The following is a 20,761-nucleotide window of genomic DNA, read 5'->3' as shown; positions in this document are numbered from 1 at the left end:
GTGTTATACTCAAAGCCTAGAAGCATCCACTGCCCAAGAGCACAAAACAAAACCTAGCTAAAAATAAAGATACTCTCGTTTTCACTTGCTCATTGGTGGCATCTCCAAAGATAGATCAATTTCCCTTTCATGCTCTTCTCTGTTGCCCCGTTTGCAAGCAACGAAGAAGCACAAGCCTTGGCCTAGGATGGCACGCCAGGAAGTGTGTTGGTGTTAGTTTTCACACTAAACATTTGGTCTGACTTTCTAGGATTCAGGAAGAACTGTGTGGGTGGGTTTACATATTTACATGAAGCGTAATCTCGGCTTCATTCATCTCAGTCTCTGCTGAAACAGATCTGTAAAACTTTCTTAAATTTGGCATATGGGAATCTGTGCCAGAGGGACCTGAAGGTGTGCTTTGTGGTCCTCAGATCACAAGCCTGTCCGTAGGATGGTCTTCCAAAGCGAAATATAGTTCTTTGTGTAGGCTGGAGTCCAAACTGGGCCTGGTATGTGGAAACAGAAAAAGTTATTAGCAAATTTATTAAGGATTCTGTTGAGCATTCGGTTTTGAAAGTCAAACCAAAGTCTGAGCAGTTTTATCGTGAAACTCATATTTTATGAATATTTTAAACAGAAGGGGGTACTCACTACCACTGTGAATGTGTAACTTACATGTATTTGATAAGATTATTACTTCTTACCAAGAGGCAGTAATGACTGTAAAGAACTAAGGAGTCCTCATTTTTTTTCTTTAAAAAAAAAATTGATGTTAGTTGAAACTAACCATAATGGTTACATTCAAGTCGTGAGATTATGAGTAATAATTTCCTCTTTATTTTCTAAACTTCAGTTTGAGTCTATTTTTAACTTGAAAAGAACTTTAAGTATAATCCTGCCTTCACTACCCAAAATCTGGAAGTAGGTTTGCATATATAGATACAGATACAGATAAAGATATAGATATAGAATATTAAATATTATCTAACTAATAATTATTAAATAATTATCATTTATTTAATTGCATTATTAGATAATTAAAATATTAAATACATGTATTGGATGTACTTGTGGACATCAGGCTTCATTCTGCCTTTGTACCTCATCTACGTATATACATAGAGCTGGAGAAGACCCAGCTCCTTCCCCAGCAGGGAAAAACAATTTGCAAATTCATTTAGATCCTATTGAGATTTCTCATCCCAATTCTATTTTGTTTTCTATCTTTTGGCTTTGAACTACCTCACTTTCACTAAGTGAAAGTGCTCTCAATGCTAATAGCTCCCCTTTACTGGGTACTTTCCCTTGCCAGCCAGGCTAAACCCTTGGGTGAGTACCACTTTTAGTCATCCCAGCAATGAGATAAGGTAGGTGCTACTATTACGTTTGTATATACAGGAAAGAAAATCAAGGGTCAGGGAGGACAACTGTATTGCCCCAGATAAATTCTGACTCCCAGGACCTTGGCCTTAAACCTGAGATGCATGAGCTACTGAGGTCTCTTTGCTTTGCCCACAAAGCACCCAGGACAAAGCCTTGCACGGGAAGTGTCTGTTGAATGAGTGTTTGCATTTCTATACATTCTGAGTTTCCCATCTGGAAGCCATTTATATTTTGTAATTTAACATTATAGTTCAGATAAAAGAAGGATCTCCCTTCAACCAATAGTGTATGTATGAGAATATGTGATTTGAAGAAGGGAAATGTATCTATCTGTGTATTTAACCCCCAAGTAATTGTTTTTTCTTTTCTAGTAATTGTTTTTAATGGCAGTATTTTGTTTGTTGTTGTTGTCTAAATAAACTCTACAACCAGGGTGGAGCTCGAACTCATGAACCTGGAATCAAAAGTCCCATTAAGGGTACCCTTAATGGTAGTTTTTGAAAAGAAATCTAATTACCAATACTCCTTTCCTGTTCACAACACATACTAATTAGGGGAAAAATAAGTAGGGAGAGCAATGTCATTTTGATCTATGAAATATAAAATTCTAAAAGACTAAAAATTTAAATAAACACAGCTTTGTTACTTTTAGGCTCATACACCCACCCTAATTAATCTAACAAAATATTACCAGATGTTTTCCCAACTAGATGTTCTTAATGAAGGGCTGATTTAACAAAGCACTAAAAATAAAGGCAAGTTATAAATTGTTTAAGTGTAAATAAGTGCTCCTGATATTCTTTCTGCTGTCTTATTGCCACTAGTTAAGTGGTTAGCAAATCTCTTTTCTGGGGGTGGTAAGAACAGTCAACAGCCTGATCTGATTTGTCACAAACCAGTCAAGGCCTAATTAAAGAGATTTCACTGTGTTTTAGTAAAATTTTCATTTACTTGAAATACTTCTTTTTCCTCTCAAATCTGTAACCCATAGCAAGAAATGTGGTCTTATCCACCAAGAACAAGGAGGAAGCCATGTGGGAAGGAGAGACATTAACGCTTCTTTGCAAGGCAGATGGGGCTGTGAGTCTCCTGTCCGTGGAATGGTGGCACCTCCCACAAGGCCAGGCACAGCCGGAGTTGGTGGCCAGTATGCAACAAGATGGTGCCGTGCAGCTGGGGGCCTCCTACAAGCAACTCAACAACCGGGGCCCCATGAGGCTGGAGAAAATGGACTGGGCCACCTTCCAGCTGGAGATCAGCCCCACCAGCATCACAGACAGCGGTGTGTACGAGTGCCGAGTGTCTGAGGGCACCCAGAGCCACTCCAGAGGTCGGAGCTGGACTCAGAAGTTGGCAGTCACTGTCAAGTCTCTGGGTAAGTGTCGAAGAAATCCTGTTCTAAACTTAAATATATCAGCAGTACCTTCTTGACAGTGGGATGCAGTGGAATTTGTGCGTCGTCCCGAAACCCCTCCTTGTGGCACGTGCACCCCAGGACACAGAGCATAGTCTCTGGCTGCCATGTCTGTCCACCAGTCTCTAAAGTTTACTCCTCTTTATAAGGATCATGTGTAGGGTGCCACTTGTTGGTTGTTGGTCGGAGCTAAACAAAAAAGCCTATGAGCTAGAGTGGACGTATAGAGGACCTGTGCCCATGGACGTGAGTTTTGTATATCCAGGCTTCTATAGCTGCAGCTCTAGGCTTGCAGAATCTCTTCAAGCCTGTGCGCCCACGAGTGGAAATCAGGGGAGGCCCACCATCCAGGGGTAGGGCTGGGGAGGGGAGAGCACTCCACCTACTCAGTAGCAGCTGTCTAAGCGGCAGGCTGGATAAACCCTGCCGGTTTGTTGTTCCCGCTAGGAACGCTCTCAGAATAGGATCAACTTTGGAAAACTGAAACCAGAATTCAGGACAGACTGTACCATGAGTCAACTTTTAGCCCCAAATATTTGGAGCTCCCCATGTATGAATGCATGGTTCCATATGAAGAGGCGGTAGGTAGGAGAACTTTGATTTGATAAACATATTGGCATTGGTGTTTCCCGTGTTTTTCTGCCCACAGAGTCAAGTTTACGGATTAAGCTGATGAGCCGTCAGCCCAAAGTAGAATTAGGCAAGACCTTTGGCTTGTCCTGCGTAGTGGAGGCTGACTACGCCAACCTCAGGGTGCCACTCACTGTGACGTGGCTGTTCCAGCCATCGAGATCTCAAGTCTTTCATCTACTTGTTCGAGTCACCCATAATGGCACTATTGAGTGGGGGGAAGACCTAGCTCAGTTCCAAAAGAAGACAAACGTTCTCCAGTCCTCGTTTCATTCTCAACTCCTAATCCATGATGCCACTGAGGAAGAAGCAGGAGTCTATCAGTGTAAAGTCGAAGTTTATGTCAGAAATTCCCTATGCACAAGCAGCCCCGCAAGAGCTTCTGCCATCTCTCACTCACTGATGATAGCCATCGCTCTACCAGGTAAACACCACTGGAAATTAATCCTTGCTTTAAAATCAAACAAGCACCTTTCTCTTATTTGGGGCAAGTTATAGAATTAAAACATAAAATACCTTCCTCCCCCATGTTTTGACTGTGTAAGTTAGCACTGAATAAAACCGATATCCAGGCTAACATGAAGTTAGTACACATGGGACAGCCATACTTGTTGTTAAAGCATTGACATACCTCCACACAGACTACTAGTTACTGTTGCTCCAGGCACCATCCCCCTCTTTCCATAAGTCCCCACTACCCAGCAAGTGAAAGGTATCATGTGGCACAACAGGGGGCTTCTTGGACCAGCTCTGGTCGGGAGGGAGGCATTCTTTGGATTGGTCACTGCCTGTGCCTTACTGATCATTAAATGTTTGCAAAGTCTCCCCTACTGGTAAGGATAATGTCAATTCCATTAGAATACATTTATCCTCTTGATTTAACATGTTAATGTAAAGAGAGAATATCTGATTATAGTCAAATAGAATTTACCTCATCAGCTGGTGAAACAGCAGAGGTAAAAAAAGTAAGACACAACCTTGGGCAAAGTCATGCTGGGTTAACGTATCTTCTTTTATGACTTCTGTTCTCTAAAGACATTGTGTTCAAGAGACTTTGAAGTCATTGCCACTTGACAGGCACCAGTGAGTGGCTTAGCGTTGAGCAAGTCACTCAGTCTGTCCTAGTCTAGGTACTTCATCCCTAAATTGCTGTTGTGCACTGTAAAGGTGGTGATATATGTAATGTGCCCAGGACAGTGCCTGACGTACCAAGAGGATGGTCAGACATGGTGGCAGCCATTATTCTCTCTGCTGCTGAGCGACATTTAATAATCACCTTGTTGATTAACTCATGCCTTAATTGCTTTGTCCTTCCTGTGGTATTTAAAATCATCAACCCAATCCCTTCTTCTTGAAACTTTCTTTTTCCTTGGCCTCATGACATAAGATTTTCTTGGTTTCTTTCCTAACACTCTGTTTCTTCTCATTCTCTTTTGCAGAGGTCTCCTCCTTCACAGATCCATTCCTTTGTGTTTCAGCTTTAGCTTGTTTTCTTCTCAGTCTATACAGTTTCCTGAAGTGGGCTTATTCCTTCCCCTGGTTCAACCTATATAGTGACGACTCTCAAATCCATTATCCTGAAAGTCTCCTCTTGATCCCCAGACTCGTTATGCAGTTAGCTCTGAGGCATATCTACACTTAGGAAGTCCAAACATAAATGCACTATTTTTATTCTTCCAAAGCTACTCCTCCTACACTGCTCTCCATGTATATACAATCCACCACCAGTGGCCCAGGTGAGAAACCACAACGCCTCCCTACCACCTTATCCAAACTCCCATAGCACAGCTTGCAAGATCCTTTATAACCTGGCACATTTATGTCTTTACATTATGATTTTCCAGCATCATCTTCTACTTTCCATCTTGAATTTGAGCTCCAGCCCCACTAAACTACTTGCAGGTTTTCAAATACTCTATGTTCTCCCTCACTTTTAGTCTGTGTTCAAGTCATGGGTTTTGTGTGAACTCTTTAACCTTTTCTCCACCAGACAAATTCCTATTAACTCTTAAAACTTAGCCTGGAGATCTCTGCTCCAGGAAGCCTCTCCCCACTGCCATATTTGAGTTAGATAGTCCTGCCCTGGGCTCTGACAGCCATTTCTGCATACCTGTGTCACATTTGGCTGACACAGTGTTGTGATCTGTAAACTTCTGTGCCTGTACTAGTTTCTCCTTAGACTGTGAACCCGCTGATGGAGGTATCCACAGAGCTTGGAATGGTCTGGCACATAACCCAGTGTGTGCTTAATACATATTTGTTGAAGGAAGAGGAAAGAGACCTCCTGGCAACTTCAAGAAGCCATTACAAAAGTAGAATTAGCGATAACAGCAAGAAGTTAGAATAAGGTTTGGAAAGCAGGTTGTAGCAATCTTCTTTCTGATAGAGCAGAAAAGCTGCTAGAGTAAAAGGATAGCTGACTCCATATCTGTATGAGATTCCCATTAACTGGCTTCAAAGAGACATACAATTTTAATAGCCCACCTACAACTACCTCTTGTTTACCCATGTTTGAAGGCAAAAACAAGCAAGGACATGTCAGCAAATTGTAAATCCAGGAGTATTCTGGAGAGTGAGTACACAAACAAAGCATTAATAGGGCCACTTTCTCTCACTGATTTATAAAATGCGACAGAAGAGAAAATATCTAGGCTTTGTTAGTGAGGCATTACCACGTGGAAGAGATTGGTTTTCTGTATGACACTCCATCCTGCCCCATGTTCCCTATCCTACTCTGCCAGCTAAGGGTAGAACCAGGACCAGTGACTGGAAGGTACAGAGTGGTAAAATCCAAGTTGACATCAGAAAGAATTCTCTAGTGGCAGTGATGTCCAAAGATGGAACGAACTGCTTTGTCAGTTGGTGAGCTATCCAGAGGCTTTGTGGGCAGTTAGTGGGACTGTGCAGGAGGGAATGCCTATATCCAATGAATGTAGGATGCATTGCCTTAGTTGACCTCTAATGTCCCTTCTACCTTAAAATTCTATTTTCTAGTGAAGTAACAAAAGTTACTGTCACCATTCTTTTAATTTAGAGAGCAAGCTGCAAGTGAACTCAAGCAGTCAAGTCCGAGAGATCCTCATCAACTCCAACACCAACATAGAATGTAGCATCTTGTCCCAGTCCACTGGAGACCTTCAGTTAGCCGTCATTTGGTACTTCTTTCCCAGTTCCACTAACGCAATCTGGCTGAGGATCCTGCAAATGGACCAAACCAATGTTGTAAAATATGGGGATGAATTTCACACCCCAAGGAGAAAACAAAAATTCTACCCCGAGAAAGTTTCCCAAGACTTGTTTCAGCTAAACATTTTGAATGTGGAAGACAGCGATCAGGGCAAGTACCACTGCACTGTGGAGGAATGGCTCTTGTCTACAAATGGCACTTGGCACAAGCTTGGAGAAAAGAAGTCGGGTCTGACAGAATTGAAACTCAGGCCCACAGGTAAACCTTGCAAGTGTATTCTTACATGTCTTTCTATAGGATTTCCATCCTTTCTTGGGCAGCTTTTCTCTAGAGTGGTTATGTGAAGGTAGATCTATGACCCAGGGTCATAGGAAGAGTGTCTACCTACACAATGAATGCAGGACCTGGTAGCCCAGCAGAGAAAGCAGGTATCACTTAAGGTGAATCAGTCCATGGCTTCAAGGTGCTTGGATGGGGACTAGATCCCTTTGGTGCTTATCAGCCTGGCAGCCTGGTCTCTGGAGCTACCTAGCGTGTCGTATCTCTAGGTCTCTGTAATAACAAGCTGTGTCATTCCAGTGGGGCTCTACTGTAATTTGGCAAAGAAAGAGTAATACGAAGCATATTTCTCCCACTGTGAACAGAAACTGTACAACTCTATAGGGATGTGTGGAGAAATTGCTTTTCAACATTTGGCTGCCTAAACATAAGGCGAATAAGAGTAGTTAAGTGTTGGAATGGCTTACTGAGGGAGTCTCCTCTTCCTCAGGAGATCTTTAAAGATGTAATAGAAGTTCCATCCATTTGCATTGGTCTAGGAGTGCTGTGGTTGAAATGTGGGCAGGGTTCATTAGATCACTCGGTGTTAGTTAGGTCACCTCCAATGTTTATTAAAATTAAATGAATGTCACAGCGAAGGTTTGGGAACTGGCTGAGATCCAAGAGCACAATGCAAATAAGTGGTGCTTAAAATTTTATTTGCAACGTAACGTCCAAAAATAAGATTATAATGAACGTTTAGAGATACCAAGAGGAATAAGGCACAGCTCTTGCCTTAAGGAGCTTACTCTCTTTTGGGGGCAGCAGAGCAAGACAATAGCTTAACGTTGGGATCTCTTCCTGCTGCTCTGCTTCCTCTTCTCCATGTTCTTCAAGCCCTTCTTCTCCCTGCTAAATGTGGGTGTTCCTCAGGGACAGATCCTGGGCCCCTTTGTCTTCTTATTCTCTGCTTGCTTCAGAACTTCTTCAATTCTTCCTTGGTTTCAACTACCACCTTCGATGAAATTGCTCTCAGTCTTGATGTTTAGCTCCAAATCTTTCTACCCAACCGGCTATTGTACATTTCTACTTGGATGCCCTTGAGACCCTTACACTCAGCAGGTCCCAAATTGCATTATCATCCTTGCCATCCCACGAGACCCGTGCACACTTTAACACTCTCCATCTGTGTGGCTGGCAGCCCTTTCTCCCACTTGCCCAAGCCAGATCTTGACAGTGTATGCGCACCCTTTTTAAGGAGGCAACCACTCCTTAGCTCAAGCTAGCAAACACTTCCCATCCAGAAATGTGGGCTCAGTATTGTCTGATCTTTTAGTATATCAAGAAATACCTAAAATCTTTCTTGTGTGACATCGCTCGATTGGAGAATGTACGCAACGAATCCGAGTTCTTTTCAAATTCTGAGGGTGTCAAACAAAACGTATCTGTGGGTGGGCGTGGCCAACCGTGCACCCTGGTATGGGGTGTGAGTTAAGGAAGAGGCCCCAGGGAAAGATACTGCGAAGGAGTGGTCAGAATTGTAGGAGAGACATTTTCTCTGAAATCAAAAGAGGAGAGGACTTAAGAAGAAAATGGACTTCAGGGATAAAACACACAGAGAGGACAAGAAAACAAAGTGTCTTGAGCTAAGAAATTGGGCCCATACTGAGCATCTTAGCCAGAGCATGACTGGAAGACTGATTGTAGTCCAGTAGGGAGGAATTAGAGATGAGGAAGCAGAGACACTATCATATGAACTAATCTATCACATACTTTGCCATGAAGGGAAGGAGAGAGTCAAGGTGGTAATAATAACAGCAACAAATCCAGGATCAGATAAAGTTATTCTTTTATTTATTTTATTTTTTAAAAGATATTTATTTATTTATTTGAAAGAGAGAGAGCATGGGCAGGGGGAGAGACCAAGGAAGAGAGACAAGCAGACTTCCCGCTGAGCAGGGACCCCGATGGGGGACTCGATCTCAGGACCCTGCGATCATGATCTGAGCCAAAGGCAGATGCTTAACTGACTAAGCCACCCAGGTGCCCTGAAGTCATTCTTTAAGTTATTCTTTTTTTTTTTTTTTAAAGATTTTATTTATTTATTTGACAGAGAGAGAGATCACAAGTAGGCAGAGAGGCAGGGGGCTAGCAGGTTCCCCACCGAGCAGAGAGCCCAATGTGGGGCTCAATCCCAGGACCCTGAGATCATGAACTGAGCCAAGGGCAGAGGCCTAACCCACTGAGCCACCCAGGTGCCCCTGAAGTCATTCTTTTTTTTTTTTTTTTTAAAGATTTTTTTTATTTATTTGACAGAGAGAGATGACAAGCAGGCAGAGAGGCAGGCAGAGAGAGAGGAGGAAGCAAGCTCCCTGCTGAGCAGAGAGCCCGATGCGGGGCCCGATCCCAGGACTCTGAGACCATGATCCGAGCCGAAGGCAGCGGCCTAACCCACTGAGCCACCCAGGCGCCCTGAAGTCATTCTTTTAAAGACAGTTTAATAAATATGTTTGTAGTAGAGTCGAAAATTTAGTGTGTACTATAATTTCTATATTTTGTTTGTGACTATTCTGGCCTTCAAAGTTCTCACCTGCTGGTTAGGAGGGGAACATTTAAAAAAGTAAAGTCAAAATCTGTTTAAAACTTAGTCAACTGGGGGCGCCTGGGTGGCTCAGTGGGTTAAGCCACTGCCTTCAGCTCAGGTCATGATCCCAGGGTCCTGGGATCGAGTCCCGCATCGGGCTCTCTGCTCGGCGGGGAGCCTGCTTCCTCCTCTCTCTCTGCCTGCCTCTCTGCCTACTTGTGATCTCTCTCTGTCAAATAAATAAATAAATTCTTTAAAAAAAAAAAAAACTTAGTCAACTGGTGAATCGTTGGACACTGTGTCAAAAACTAATGATATATTGGCTAATTGAACATAATAAAAAAAACAGCTTAGTCTAATCCAGTAATTTAGTGTCTCTTTGAATGGTAGTCTAACACTTGTATAAACATGTTCATTCTCTCTGATAGCCTCCTCTTTCCTTGCCTCTAGAACTGAGATGATGTGTGGGCGTATGGGAGGAGGGTAATCTGCTAAGAACGAGGGGCACTGGTGCCATACACAGCTTGAGAGGATGGCTGGAAGTTTCGAAGGATCCCTCTGGGAAGCAGAGGAAAGAGTTGACCGGGGAGGGGTAAAAGCAGCAGGGCAGAACACCCACTGAAGCTAGGAGGTTTCTGGGGCAGGTTTTCAACAGACAAGAGATAAGGTTGAAGAAGGAAAATGGCCTGTTTGAGTCTTAGCACAGAATGTTCTAGCAAATGTGGAGGAGGAACAGAGGTCAAGGAAAAACACGTTACAGATGAAAGACCTGATGTCTAAGGATTTTAAGACAGCATTTCCTCAGTGAAAACTACATTTTTCAGATGTAGTATCCGAACTAAAAATCTGGGTTCTTCTCGAACATATTGCCATTTTATTTCCTAGGAAGTAAAGTACGTGTGTCCAAAGAGTACAGGACAGAGAATGCTACCGAGCACAGCCAGGTGGCCATCCGCTGCAGCCTGGAGAGTCCTGGCAGCTCAGCTTCCCTGTTCTCTGTGATGTGGTACCGGAACAGGGAAAATTCTGGAACGAAAATGCTGGTGCACCTGCAGCATGATGGCTTGCTGGAGTATGGCGAAGAGGAGCTCAGGAGGCCTCTGGTCTGTTACCGTTCATCCTCTACAGAGTTTGTCCTGCAGCTTCATTGGGTAGAGATGGAGGATGCTGGGCTCTACTGGTGCAGAGTGGCCGAGTGGCAGCTGCATGGCAACCCAAGCAAGTGGGTCAAGCAAGCCTCAGACGAGTCACAGCATATGGTGCTCACAGTGCTGCCTTCAGGTAACAAGGGGCTAATCTGTCCTGGCTCGTGGTCAGGAGAATCTTTGTCTCCTCTTACGCTTTCCCTCTCAGTTATGTTTTGCTGAAAACAATTTACAGATTCCCTAAAGAAAGTGACTCTGCCATTTCTCTCAGTGCCAATTTCCTTTCCTCATTTGGACTGACAAGGTCTACGAGAGTTTTTGGCATTGACATTTAAATGTCAGGGGCATCTGGCCCACTTCCCCCCTTACCCTCCCAAACAAACAAATAAACAAACACACAAAAACCATCAACTTCGTACCCTTTCAAAGAACAAAATAATGTTCACAGTAGACATCCTTACCCCTTGGCTGATTCTCCACTCTCAGAAGGCTCAGGTCTGCAGTGGGAGTCAGAGTGAGGGGTAGGGGTATAGTGACTTGAGGTTTCATTGGGTTGAACCCAAGTCAACTACATCTAAATGCTCCCCACCTCAAAAACAAAATGAAACCTTTCTCAATTAATAAGTGCAAAGCTTCTTATCACTCTATATGTTCAACAGATTAGCAGGATTTTGATAATGATAGTCGTTTGATGTGTGTCTCCTAATGACAGCTTGCAAGGCATCGAAGGAGGAAGTGTGCCCCATAGAACTCATTTACAGGGTCAACAAGGAGGGTAGCTCCTGAAAGACCTGGGCCACAGCATGGCCATTTTCTATGTAGGAAGACCATCCTACTCAGTGCACAGCTTCAGGTGGGATGTGGAATAGGTGGTTGTGAAAGAGAGGACAGCATCCTTCCAGCCAACCTGGTGCCGAGCATGTAATAGACATTCACGAAGCATTTGTTCATGAAAGCAACTGTTTTGCCAGCCAGACCCGTGAATCTTCCCTGGTGATCACTGCGCTGCCTGATGTAGCCAAGCTCATCTCTGAGCCGCTCCTTTATGGCAGGGTTTAAGGTGAGGCTGAGAAGTGAGCTATTAGCTGAACTTACACTGGGAAAGGGACACTGGAGAGGTCTCGGTGTCCTACACCAGGAAGGGTAAGAAGGATCAATGAAAGTCACATTCCTAAAACACCAGCTAGCTTGGGTGATGGTCCTTAGCATGGAGAAAAGGTGCTGCCCAGAAAGGTGTCCACTTTTTTGAAGTAGGGTTAGTTGGAACCCAGCCCCGGCTAAGCTTCTGGAGAGGAAGCCAATTACCTGATTTGTTCCCTGGGGCTCCATCATCCTTTCTCCTGACCATTCTTCAGCAGAACTTTTCTCCCAAGTGTCCAGAGAGAATTTTTCCTCCTTTTGGCTTTTCTTCTAGTCTAACAATTATGGGAAGTCCCACAACCCTGAGCACATTCCGTACCTGTTTTCTCACTGGAATCCGCAGACCCTATAGCATCAGCGGGTTTTGGTAGCAGCATAAATAGATAACAAGTATAAAATGTACCTATTCTGTGACTAAAAAGCACATCTCCTCTGAGACAGATGGGATCCTTCACAGCATATGTATATATACTGTTAATCTTTGTGGAATCCTTCTAAATCAGGTGAGAGGTTTTAAAAAAGATGAACTCTGGAAAGAAAATGTTAAAAATTAGGTCGTCTTTGTATTCCTTACAGGTGAAGAAGCTTGAAAGCCTGTGCCACAATCAGCTGAGGTTTTTTTATAACCACATTTAAGGGTTCCCAAGTAAATCCTCAATTACAGGATCTCGCTTCCTCTACCTGGCTGTTCCTTTCTGGGAGTTACGGAGTTGTGGAGGCAGTGGAGGAGCGGGTATGAAAAATCTTGGGGTTCGGAATCAGACAAGCCTAGGCTCAGATCACAGCCCTACTACCTACCTACAAACTCATACCCTGGTTATTTAACCTCTGTGAGCCTCAGCTTACTCATAAATTGAGGATAATAATACAAATGTGTATAAAGTAACATGGTTCCTAGAATATTGTAAGTGGCCAAGAAATGTTACCTCTCTATCCCCTAATGCCACCAAACGTGCTACACACACACACACACACACACACACACGAATGGATATATCCATATATGTGACAAAATATTTTAAGTTGTTCAATAAGTAACTATGTGAGGATCTGAAAATACAAAAATGTGTTTTACAGAGTCTTTTCCCAAAGAGCTCAGATTCCGATGGGAGACTTGAAGTCCAAAATGATAGCAGTCATCAAAGCAGCAGCCTCGGGATGAAGGAACAGAGGCAGGGCTGGGATAAAGGGCTGTGTGGGGAGGAGATCCAGGAAGTTCCTTGGGGTATGCAAGAGAAAGGAAGAGAAGATATTTTAGGAAAAGGAAAAACTATGCAAGATGATATTAAAAGCTGTTGCACAAGGGACAGAGATGAAGTTAGTGAGATGGAGAGGGTATGGATATCAAAGGGGAGGGTGAACTTATTCATGAACGTTGTAGAGTGTCAGCAAACAAGTTCAGGCAGGGGAGGGACAGCATGAGATTTGCATTTTAGAAAGCTCCCATTTGGAGCTGTGTTAAAGATGAACTGGAAGGGAGGCAGACACAGAGAAGGGAGAACCATTTGAAATTGATTGTAGGAACCCAGGTGAGACAAGATGAAGGCCTAAATTAAGGCAGTACACACAAGGGTTGAGAGAAGGGCAGGCATTCAGTGTTGAGAGGCGTCATCTTCAGGAGTTAGACACTGAAGGGTACATGAGCAGAAGGGAAGAACCAAGGATGAATATCAAATTTCTAGTGGGTATAGGAGAAAAGTTTGAAGGGGAAATTAGTTCAATTTTTAATAAACTGAGCTGGAATTGAGTTTGGAGTACGTGTAAATTATCGGAAGAGTTCTACCCAATAGACATGGGGACTTCCAAGTGAGATCTTTGCCAGAGTTGTAGATTAGAAGGCATCAACTTATAGCCAATAATGGTGTCCCATGAGGGACTCCTGAGATCTATCACTGTTGATCAGTGCAGAAGAGGAGCCTGTGAAGGGGAAGGAGTAGCTAAGAGGTAGGAGTGATACTGTAGAAACCAAAAGCAGAGAGGGTATCAAGAAGGAAGGGAAAGCCAACAGACTCAACTATTTCAGAGAAATCAATGAAGATAAGAATGGGGAAATATCCTTTGGATTTCACACTATAGGGCCATTGTAGACAAGTAATGAGAAAATTCAGACTGCAGTGAGAAAGTGGACACAGCAGATACAGATTACACTTTCAAGAACTTTGATGTAAAGGACAAGAAAGGAAATAACAAGTGGTGAGAGGTGTCAATGAACTTTTACTTTGTTCCGTGTTGGTTTGGAGGTGGTAGAGACTTGAGAACCTTTACATTCTGGAGGGGAAAGAGGCAGTGGCAAGGACAAAGGGAAAGATCAGAAGAGAGTAGACCAATAGTCCAACACCTTGCATCAACACAGACCACCTCCTGTCTGGAATGTTCTCCCATGTCATCTTTCTCTGGTCAACATCCATGAATCCTCTACCTCCGAGTATAACTGCCACGATCTGTGACTTGCCTTGTTCTCTTAGTTATCACACCTGGCTAACATCTATCCACACTGTCAGACCGTACATTCTGAGAAGGCACAGACTGAGTGTCTCATTCCTAACACAGCGCAATGCCTAGCAAGTAGAGATGCTCAAGGTCTTACCGAATCACAGTGTAATCACACTCCTTGTAAGGACCTGCTTATGTATTAATAAAGTCCAGGTCAGATCTAACATGCTAGCAATTCTCACTTCTTTGGTGGTTTTCCACCACCTCTATGTGGCAATGTCAGGTTGGGTAGTTTAGGACCACCTAATGAAACTGTGGGGCATGTGGCTCAAATGAAGACAGAAAAAAATTAAGAGGAATTCCCTGGGGGAATGGACCTCTCATCTTCTTCTCCATCTTACTTTCTTCTCTTTGACCATGCCAATGTAGGGCCTGGAGATATCTTCATCTTTTTATCTCACCCTCAGAACCCAGACATAAATGTCTTATTCTACAGAATTTGCTGGGATTAATTAACAGGCAAGACTATAAGGCTTCCTGGGGACTGGATTAGTTCTAATTATATGGTGTTTGTTCCTATTCCCCAACTTCTATTTGGGTAAGGATATACTTAGAAAGTGAACCTTCAAAGGAGATATGTGCCCCTACCGCACTGAAGTTTCTGGAATGACCATAGAATTTACCCATGCTACCCTAATGCCTCCAACAATGTCTGGCATGTAGCACTTCACAAATGCTTGATGAAAGAAGGAGCAAGCAAGTCTTCAAAGGAAACAGGATGCTGTCAGGCACCACTGGTTCCGGGATGCACTCGTATCAGGTTCCCTAACCCTACTTTTATTGTCGGACAGGAGCCAACTCTCTCACATGGCCACACTTGGCATAGACAGTTGCCAAAGTCTTGGTGGGAGGTGGGGGAGGAGTTGATAGCCCCCATCATTATCTTGTATCTTTCTTCTGCTGAAGTCCATATTTCTGAAGCGCTAGCAAAAAGGAGTGCTCCTCTTGGCATGTTTGGCTGTGGGTGGAAGACAGTTATTAACTAGAGCTGGTGATGAAGTAGTCTCATTACATTTTTGGCCCTGCCTTGCAGAACTTGTACTTTGAGCATGGGGCACTTACTTGGATTGATTAAAAATGCCAAACCTTAACGGTTTAGAATGTCACTAATTCTAATCCCAATAGGGGTAAGAGGCAGATGGTTCGAAATGGTGATCGTGGGATCCAGAGCAAACCCTGCCTTCCCAGGAGAGGTAATTTAGAAGCACTGGAGCTGACAGTCGCTAGCTGTTGGCCAATTCAGCACTGTGAAGAGCACACTTTACCATCCTTTGATGGCAGATTGCTCCAAACAGAGTAGCCTCCTCCCCATTAAGACAGTCAAGCCCTCTGGCAGTCCCTTCATGCTGAAGGTTAGAGTCTCAGTGGCAGAAAAAACCAAGTACCAGATTTCTTTCCCCCTTCTGTATGCCAGCCCTCATGATCATACCATCGTCTAACAACGGTGAGACCAAGGTAGACTCTCACCTTCCAGTTCTCTGACACCCATGACTGGGAAGAGAAGTCAGAGTCTCCTACTAAGTAGTCTTTAGACTCTCAGTGGACTGTCACCCAGTCGTGGAGACAGAGGGACCAGAGATTTAAGGGAGAGTCTTGGCCTGTGGGAGAACATGGCCAGGTGGGTGACCCGTGTGAGGACTCAGTTGGTCCAGCCCTGTTTTCTGTCCCATCTCCTGAGAGAAGTTGTCCATCATTTTTCCTAACATCCTAACATCCTCACTAGCCTTCCAACTAACATTTATTTCTTGCTGACTCAACAAGTGTGCTGGGCACTCTGTTAAATAACTTATTATGCATTATCTCATCACAACTCTAGAAATTATTATCCCCATTGGATCGATGAGGAAACTAATCACTGTTGATAAGTAATTTGTCTAATGTCAATATCAGTAAGTTGAAGAGCTAGAATGTGAACCCAGGTCTCTTGGGGATGGTAGTCAGTCCCTACCCTGTGTATAAGTAGTGCGAAGTGTCAAACCCCGTACTCCTACCCACCGTTCCCTGCAGCTCCATTCTCTTTCAGCATGTCTATCTATAACTCCTCCTTATCCCAGTGCCTTCAAATACATTCACATAAGAGCTGGGAGAATTATTGTAGTCAAGCAGGGCCTCGGAGAGAAGGGTCAGGTAGGCTACAGAGAGGGGGGGGGTGATAAGGATTTAAAAATCCAGCATTATCATTGTCCACCCTTTCAAAAAGGAAAACAAAAATTAGGCTGGAGAATATAAATGAGACCAGAGAAAATCCAGGCCACAAACCCCCCGTAGCAACCTGTGAGTCCCGAGCGCTGCGGCCGGTCTAATGTTCAGTGATGATCTTTACTCTTTGTAACATGATGGCTGCCACCCCTGTGTTTTTGTGGGTGCAATGTACTCATGTAATTAATTCATTCATCAGTTTCCATTGATGACCCACAGACCAAGTGCTGGACAAAGTAAAAAGATGCATCAGATGTAGGCCCCGTCCTTCAGGAGCTCACAGTGCAGGAGCTGGACAAATGTTTAGATTCTTTCTTGACTTCCACCAAAGAGACGTTCTTCTCGGTGCAAGATGCATCAGCAATGCGGGAAACAGGGATTTTCTTGCAGCAGAGGTTGATGGAAATGACCTGTAAAGCTGTTTACATCTCTAAGAATCTATAATCCCTTGAATCCTGTAACTTCACCTTTGAAGAAGAATGTGTTTATAGTCATTACAATTTTCCAATAAAAACACAACTACTATTAGCATCCGATTTTCCGGAAGAGCCCGGATTTCAAATATCCTGTCGTAAATACATGTAGATGGAAGACTATATCTAGCAGCTGGTATTTCTCTGAGCCTGTGTCTTTTTGCATGGAGAGTCTGTAAACCTGGTCCTTGGACTAGGAACTCCGGGAGGGGCTTGCTGGAATCTGGGAAAGTCTGCAGTCCTGTCCCTCTGCTTCCCTGGGCACGTGGCCGGGAATCACTCTGGGGAGGCGCGTGCGTGCTCTGTGTGTCTGTGTGTGATGGGGCTTCCCCACGGGCTGCAGCTGCCTGACGGTCATGTGCTTCGGTGCTGCCTTTATATAGTATCCTTTGCCTCCGGTTGCCATCAGTCCCATTCAGTTCAGATCGGCGAAAGCTCTCATGCACGTGTGTGGGACACTGCAGGGGACACGGGGCCAAATGACACTCTCAGGCAGGCTCAAGTAACGGTGGATGAAACCAAGGAGATGGTTAAGGGGGAACAAAAGAGATCTACACCAAGGGGTATGTGAGAAGAGGACCTTGGAAGACCATGCCTGAGGCAGGAAGATAACCCTGGGGAGGAAGAGGGTCATATGAGCTGGGTCAGAAGGACCCAGAGGATTCGGGTATAGAGTGTGTGTGCGCGCCAGAGGGAGGCAATCGTGAGAGCAACACAGGAAAGGAGCCCAAAGGAGGGTGTCCCAGGGGGGAAGGGAGGGAGCTGCTCACCCTGGGTGCTGTCGTGTGAAGACAAGACGTTGTGAGAGTGTGTGCACGCGCACGCAAGAGGCAGCAGCGGGAATAACTCAGTTAAAAATTCAGGACCAGCAAGAGAGTTGAGAACGAGGGCTGAATTATAGATCTCTTTTCTGAGGATAGAAGATTAAAGGAGAGGTTTTCTTTTCTGTTTTGCTTTTCTTCGAGGCTGTTGGTTTTAAGTAGGTCATGGGAACCCCAGTGGTTGGAACTTGCTGGGTGAAGGCAGCGAGGCTGGAAAAGCACCATTCTGGGCTTCTCCTCTGCCCACTGCTTCCCTCTTTCTGTCCTCCTCTGATCTGAGGGGGCCGCGGTTCTTGCCCGTATTTGCCTGTCACAATAAATCCCCCAGGCGTTTATGGTTGATTGTTGCAGGGAAGTTGGAGACTGATCATCTTCTTGGTGGTTCTCCTTTTCTTTGCAGAGCCCACACTTCCTTCCAGGATCTGCTCCTCGACATCTTTACTCTATTTCCTGTTGGCCTTCCCCTGCATTCTGTTGATTCTTCTGCTTCTTGCTCTCTTCTGCTACTGCCACAAGGCCAGGAAGTTGTCGGCAATGATTCTAAAAGCACAGAAAGAAAAGTCCCTTTGGATGGACTTGAAAGGGACTGGAGACTGGACAATAAACCAGAGGGACGAGGAAGAGGAAGACCATTGAATCCGGAGAGCGTCCATCAGCCCCAGGGAAAGGGCGGGCTTTGGAATTGAACTGAGCCGCTTGTGAATGTGAATGAATCCAGGTTGGGTCCTTCTTGGTGTCTATGACCTTGGGCAAGTTACCTAGGAATCATAGGGAATGTTCATTGAGCGTGTTTGTGGGACCCACACCACGAAGTGTTTCTTTGCGTGTTGCCCTCATCTACCCCTTGTTTCCTCCCAGGAGCTAGACAATTTACCCTGTTTTTCACCGGCAGTACCTCACAGAGGTTCAGGGTCCCTGTCTGTAAGGAGAGAACCTCCCTCACACAGCCTCTTGGGTATTCGCTGAGATCCTACAGCAAAGCCTCGGTGAGAGTACCCTCTACCTTTCCCTCCCTTATGTCGCTGACTCCCAGGAGAGCACTCCGAGTGGTCCAGTCACGCTGGCCCTTGGGCATCCTTTGCCCCCAGATTACAGGTGCAGGAAGGGCCCTGACGTCAGCAAGGCAAAAGGGTATTAGGGATGTGCCCTTCGTTCATATTCCATCTGTCTTGCAAGGTGAGTGTGACTTCCCTCAAAGCAGAACGCCCATCATTCCCTCATCCCATCTATGAATGCTTTGCAAGAACAAACTCTGTGTCGAGGGTCCCTGATCAATATTGGTCCTTCCATGAAGCTGTAAAGCATTTTGTAGTCTGAGTTTCTATTTTCTTCCCTTCCTTTCCTTCCCTAGCCTATCCTATCCTCTCTTTCTTTCTTCCTTCTGCTTTTCCTTCCTCTCCCTCCCCCTTCTTCTTTTTCTTTTCTTTTCTCTTCTCTTCTTTTCCCTTCTTTCCTTCCTTCCTTTGTCTGTCTGTCTCTCCCTTTCTTTCTTTCTTCTGTCTATTAGCATTAGGTCATTGCTAAGGGAAAACTTTTTTTTTTTTTTTTTTTTTTCAGTAACAGTGGTCTGATCAGCCCCCAAGGCCTCATACCTCCCCTTCCTCCCCACGCCCAAAGATCCATCTGGGTCCTGGCTCTGAGCCAAGGCCTTATTTTCTGTGACCACACAGCATTAATAGTAGCTCAGGGCATTGTGGTAGTTATCGAGGGAGGAGGAGGAACAGTGCCCCTGCCCCGTCCTCCCCTAGCAGCGGCTAGGAGCTTGTGGGAAGCAGTGGGTCAAGTCTGGTTCCTCAGGGGTCCCCTATTCTCAGCCAGGCATAGTCGGGGGTAGGGTGGGGTGTGGTTCGGGAGTGTCCTGGCTTAAGGGTTTCAACATCGGCCCTCAGGATACAACACCGGTTCCCAGTGGGCCTGAGATCTCCTCACCTTTGTTTCAGAAGCCGCTCTGGGCCTGTTGGAGCCAGAACTGGAAATCGATCAGTGCAGCCTAACAGACTTGAGAAAACCCATCTATTTATTATCTATATGACCAACGGGGTTGCTTTAACACTCGCTAATTTGCATTTCCAAGGAGAGCAATTTATTTTTAATTATTTTATCAAGCACACATGTCTTCTCCAAACATAATTAGTTCCTTTGCAAGGGGAGCATCGGAGGCTATGAGAACTCCCAGTGTAGACCTCCATGTCCCTTCTGCTCATCTCCCTTTATTGGCTCATTTAAAATATCCCAAGTGTTTCCTTAAATGTGTCAATGCATATTTTTCAGAAAACAAAGCTAAAGGTAAGACTTCTTAGAAAGTGTGATGCCTCCTGCCCCCGCCCCGAAACCTGTATTTTAATTGGGATTTTGAAGGAAAAGGGAGCAGAATCGAAACCCATCAGATAATGAGAACGGATTCTAGTGCTGCCCTCTGCCTGGGGTCCTCTCTCCCCTGACTCCTTCCCTCTCTGCTCACCTGGGTCCCGCCTTTCCGCTCAGAGCTCACCAGCTGTTTCTTCACCTTTGGATCCAGCCCAGACAAGGCAATAGAGCAGACACGCAGATGTCCAACTGCGCCACCCAGAGCCAAGCTTGGGACCGCTTATTCCCCAGGGAGCACCACCTTGTGCCGGGCCTAGGATAGGTGTGAGGAATCCAGTAGGGATGCAGCCAGACACAGCTCTAATCCCCTGGGATCATCACCTTGTGTCTTCCGGATCCTGTGCCTTCATACAGCACGCTACATGTTCTCAGAAGCCACGTTGCACTCTTTGGCCCATCACGAATTTTTAGGCAACTAAACCCCAAAGTCATCTTTTCTCTTTTCCAAACTGAATAAAATTGTGTTCACCCAAATCAATCGACGTTTTACGCAAAACCTCTTCTCTTTCCAATGATGTACTTGTTCCATTTTACTCTCTAACACTCAGTGGAGAACTTGACTTTGATTCACTGATTTCAACTTTTCCATTCTATGTAAGCACCTGGTTTTCCTTTCAGCATCTTGGGTTTTCAGTCCTCCTCGGCAACAGAACAAAACCGAACAAAACCGTCTCGGGAGTTGGCT

At 44.8% G+C, this 20,761-nt stretch overlaps 1 protein-coding gene across 9 annotated transcripts in view; it reads left to right on the top strand.

Moving 5' to 3' along the window:
- CD101 (CD101 molecule) overlaps positions 1–20,550 on the top strand; it is a 47,173-nt gene extending 26,623 nt beyond the window's left edge. For 6 of the 9 annotated variants that reach the window (XM_082688018.1, XM_082688017.1, XM_082688022.1 and 3 more), the window contains exons 5-9: positions 2,357–2,740; positions 3,429–3,833; positions 6,444–6,854; positions 10,324–10,719; positions 18,110–20,550. In XM_082688018.1, coding sequence (XP_082544144.1) covers positions 2,357–2,740; positions 3,429–3,833; positions 6,444–6,854; positions 10,324–10,719; positions 18,110–18,345 — 1,832 coding nt within the window. In that variant the 3' untranslated portion in view covers positions 18,346–20,550. Of the gene's footprint in view, positions 1–2,356; positions 2,741–3,428; positions 3,834–6,443; positions 6,855–10,323; positions 10,720–12,299; positions 14,381–18,109 lie in introns of those variants that run through there. The other 3 variants (XR_014299886.1, XR_014299887.1, XM_082688020.1) reach the window with 3 other exon arrangements.
- Positions 20,551–20,761: the final 211 nt, after the last annotated feature.

The sequence above is a fragment of the Mustela nivalis genome, assembly GCF_964662115.1.
Source record: "Mustela nivalis genome assembly, chromosome: 10".
NCBI classification, from domain to species: Eukaryota; Metazoa; Chordata; class Mammalia; order Carnivora; family Mustelidae; genus Mustela; species Mustela nivalis.
The sequence above is the reverse complement of the archived record's forward strand: the minus strand, read 5'-3'. Positions and strand labels throughout refer to the sequence as shown.